The following is a 4,504-nucleotide window of genomic DNA, read 5'->3' as shown; positions in this document are numbered from 1 at the left end:
TTTGAAATGACTAAAGATTCATTCAGAAATCGTTTTCACTTCATAATTTTGGGTGTCTATGCATGTCTTATATTGGAATTTTGTCACATAACTAGGGCAACTACTGTAGTTGTTGGATATTAAAAAAAAAAAAAAAAAAAAAAAAAACTGGCTGCAATGATTATAAATAAATGTTAAAAGGAAAAGTTGTTTTCATTATTTCTAAATAACAATTAAATAGCATGTTAAATGTGTTTAATTCATTCATTCATGTTTATTGAAAGCATTATATAAAATCTTAAAGTTACTAGTATTTGTTGACTAGAGTCATTTGTTCATTGTTCAGCTAAAACAACTCCAGTTCAATTGTCAACCATCTCCTCGGACAGTTGTGCTGATGACTGGGGGTCTGGTTGAGGCTGTGGCTGCTGGGGCAGGAGTCAGGGCGGGGGAAGGAGCCGGGGCTGGTGCCGGAGCCGGGGCCGGGGCTGGGGCCGGGACTGGACGAGGCAGGAGAGACCATAGAAAGGGAAACAGAGGTCCAGGCCTCACATAGTAGTGACCTCCAGGAAAATAGGGCCTATAGATCCTCTAGAGCAAAGATATTATGAACAATAACACATTATCTGGATCAATTTGAGGACATTATGCAATTTTAAAAAATGTACTTTTATTTTTTGGGAGCACTTTGAGTTTACCTCATCACTGCCAGAGGAGCTCCAGGGTTTATAGCGGTGACAGAGCTGTGAGGAATATGAAATGTCATTATATTATTTTCATATATCATTTAATAAAGTATCATACAATGTTGTTTGAGGCTTAAATGAGCAGGGTTGGTCGGTTATGTCACATTAATTTCATTTGCCTGTAAAGTGACTTGTTCAGTTTACTTAGTTTTGTCATGGCCACGAAATAATAACTTGTGGGAACGTGATAATATGTCGTGGCCAAGGGATATTAATTTGTGGGAACGTCATATTAACTCATGGGAACGTCATATTATGTCGTGGCCACGAGATCATTTTGTAGAGGTAACGACATCCTTATGTCGTGGCCTCGAGATGCTATGTTGAGGGAACAACATCCATTTCTTGTGGCCACGACTTCTTATGTTGAGGGAACGATGTGTTTTTCTCGTGGACACGAGTTTAATGCGTAAACAAACCTGCGTGACCATAGCAACCCAGGAATACGCCTATCAGAGATGGATTCATTCATATTTTATTTTGAATTAAGAAATTATTATATTATTTATACATATAAAATCTATGCATTTATGACATTTTATGTTAATGTTGAGCATTTACAGTATGCTACTATTTACAAAAGTATTCAGAATGTTAAGTAAAGAGATCGAAATTGAAGCAAAAAAATTTATATAAACGAAATAAAAAATATATATAACCAATAATATAAGGCTAATAATAATAATAATGTACACATATTACGTGGGAAGTACTATCAGTTAATGGACTTACAAGACTGTAGGATGGATAAAAAAAAGTTTTTATATTTTATTATGCACATGTCATATTTATGTATGATAAACTTCATTTGAATGCTGACGATCGCATGTAATACAGCCCGGTAGCCAGAGCATATGGTTAATATAATAATTACTTAAATCAAAATAAAATATGAATTAATCCATTTCTGATAATCCTGGGTTGCTATGGTCACTCAGGTTTGTTTACACATTAAACTCGTGTCCACGAGAAAAACATATCATTCCCTCAACATAAGAAGTCGTGGCCACAAGAAATGGATGTTGTTCCCTCAACATAGCATCTCGAGGCCACGACATAAGGATGTCGTTACCACAACAAAATGATCTCGTGGCCACGACATAATATGACGTTCCCACGAGTTAATATGATGTTCCCACAAATTAATATCCCTTGGCCACGACATATTATCACATTCCCACAAGTTATTATTTCAAGGCCACGACAACACTAACTAAACCGAACAAGTCACTTTACTGGCACTGTACATTAGCATTATAAGACGTGATAGAAAACTCCTATGATAGTAGAAGCATCTTTCAAAAACAATATTAACTTACGGCTCCAGAGGGAATGAGCCACAGCATGGTCAGTAAAATGAGACTGTTCATTTTGTGATGACACGTTTTTAACCTTATTTAGGGAGAGAGAAAAAAAGAGGTCATATAAAATCACAGTGAGACCATTATTAATAGCAATTCAGTAATACTGATATACTGATATTTAACAGACCATTGATTTTAAGTGTACACTCATAAGACTCAAACACAAGGTTTAAAGACAGCAACATGTTTTACATGCAAGTACTATAGTTAGCCACATAGAGTCACTCATGAGCAAAAAAAAGAGCTTGAGGGAAACAAATGTCAACAATTTTTAATACAAACAAAATGGTAAAATTATATTCTTATAATATCTCTAGTGTGAATCGTACTTTAAAACCATAATAGTTTAAAGTAACATTGGGTGAATAATGAAAACAAGAATATTTCCACATTTCATGTCAGGCTGGGGGAAAATGTCACATTTATTTTAAAGGTAAGAAACATTGTTTTAAATGTAAAAAAAAAAAAAAAAATGTGTATAACATAATATTTGTTGGTTATCTGCTGGGTAATTTCAGTATCATTGAGATACTATTATAGTTTTACATAACAAAAACAGTTTCTTTAAAAACTTTATTATTGTTTTCCTGTTTCAGTTATGCCAAAAAGCATATAATAAGCTGTTTAAATGGTGAAATCTATCTTTACAATTTGCCTCATTTTAAGTGACATCCTGTTGTCACTGAAAATGTTCAGCAGCTTCTTCTTGTTTTTAAACGAAAACCCTTTTTTTATATACTGTATATATATATATATATATATATATATATATATATATATATATATATATATATATATATATATATATATATATATATATATATATATATATATATATATATATATATATATATATATATATATATATATATTCAAAACTTAACCAACACTAAGAAACATTCACTGGAGTAAAAAGTGTGACTCCTTGCCTTAGTCTTCCCTATACTTCAATACAGTCAATGAAGATAACGTTAACTCAAAGTAGCAAAAATAGTGAAGTGTATTTATCCATACTTACACTCCTGCAGCACACTTGATATCCTGAAGGAAATGTGAATAGACTGAGATTTATCCCAGCCCCTCCAGCAAAAAGCACTCGCATTGACTGATCCAAGAGTTCTAGCACATGCATTTACTTTTTTACTTATTGTACAACCTTAATCTATATGGACAATATTTAGTCATGCTGTAATCCTTAAAATCCCCCAAATCCCCAAAAGCTCATTGTCAGTTTGTGCAATTGTGACATCTTATGGAACATCTTAAAAACTTCCTGGACACATTGCTACAGAGGATTAGCTAATCTCTGATAATCATGGATTTACTGCAAGACGAGCCATGTCTACGTATCTCTCTGTATCTAAAGACAAAGTAAAAAAAAAAAAACACTGATATGCAGAAGCTATATAAAATAATGGCAGCAGATATATCTCAAGGAGAAGAGAAGTGAAAGAATGGGTCGTAAACTTAGTAGGTGCCTTGATACAGTGCTCCAATACAGGGACATTTAACGCCAGGTTGCCATACTGTAAGAAACTAACTAAATCATTAAATGAAAAATTATGTCAAATGGTCGTTTGGATAAATGCATTGGCAAAATACATACTTATTACTTATGGCCTGTTTTATTTTAAAGGGATGTTTGACCCAAAAATGAAAATTCTGTCATCAATTATTCACCTTCATTTCGTTCTAAAGCCGTGAGACCTTTGTTCATCTTCGGAACACAAATTAAGAAATGCTTGATGAAATACGAGAGCTTTTTTTGACCCTTCATAGACAGCAACACAACTGACTCATTCAAGGCCTAGAAAGGTATAAGGACATATACAGTATAAAAACCTTGACAGATATAATAAAGAAAATGAATAATAGTCGTTATAATCCCAGTCACATCCAGCCCTAAGGTGTGCTTCATGCTTTTGTTTTGTTTGTGAATTGCATAAATTCAATTTAAGTATCTTTATAATTACTATACCATAAGAGAGACGACCATGTGACTCATTTCCCTATTTGTTGAGTAAAGTTCAACTTGCAAAATACTGAATGTTACATTTTTCAAACCTGTCACTGTGTTACTTCTGATTGGCCAGCTGCATGTTGTTAATGTATATATATGAAGCATATATCACCGCTGTATTGATGTCACACCTGAAACAGTCTCTTATACGCTTGGCATAACGGTAAGAATGAAAAATAGAAAGAACAAACTGCATTTATATTTGGTTATTTAGCAGATATTTTGTTTACCCAGTGTGATTAACACACAAGGAATCTTTCTCTTTTTGATCAGATCAGCTCTTCTTGAGAACCATGAAATCTTTCCTCGTTGTTGCCTTTGTCTTTGGACTCTGCTGTGCTGTGCTAGTGAGTATCATCCTCTGCTGTTAATCACCACAAACTGTAAATGTTCAC

The 4,504-nt window shown here is 33.6% G+C and overlaps 1 protein-coding gene across 1 annotated transcript; it reads right to left on the bottom strand.

Moving 5' to 3' along the window:
- Positions 1-348: 348 nt before the first annotated feature.
- Positions 349-2,106, bottom strand: LOC127948371 (uncharacterized). Its single transcript, XM_052544799.1, has 3 exons — positions 2,045-2,106; positions 678-722; positions 349-570 (listed from the first exon to the last, which is right to left on the bottom strand). The coding sequence occupies exons 1-3, from the start codon at positions 2,093-2,095 to the stop codon at positions 349-351; spliced, it is 318 nt and encodes a 105-aa protein (XP_052400759.1). The 5' UTR covers positions 2,096-2,106.
- Positions 2,107-4,504: the final 2,398 nt, after the last annotated feature.

Source organism: Carassius gibelio, chromosome B1 (genome assembly GCF_023724105.1).
Source record: "Carassius gibelio isolate Cgi1373 ecotype wild population from Czech Republic chromosome B1, carGib1.2-hapl.c, whole genome shotgun sequence".
Taxonomy (NCBI): domain Eukaryota; kingdom Metazoa; phylum Chordata; class Actinopteri; order Cypriniformes; family Cyprinidae; genus Carassius; species Carassius gibelio.
The sequence above is the reverse complement of the archived record's forward strand: the minus strand, read 5'-3'. Positions and strand labels throughout refer to the sequence as shown.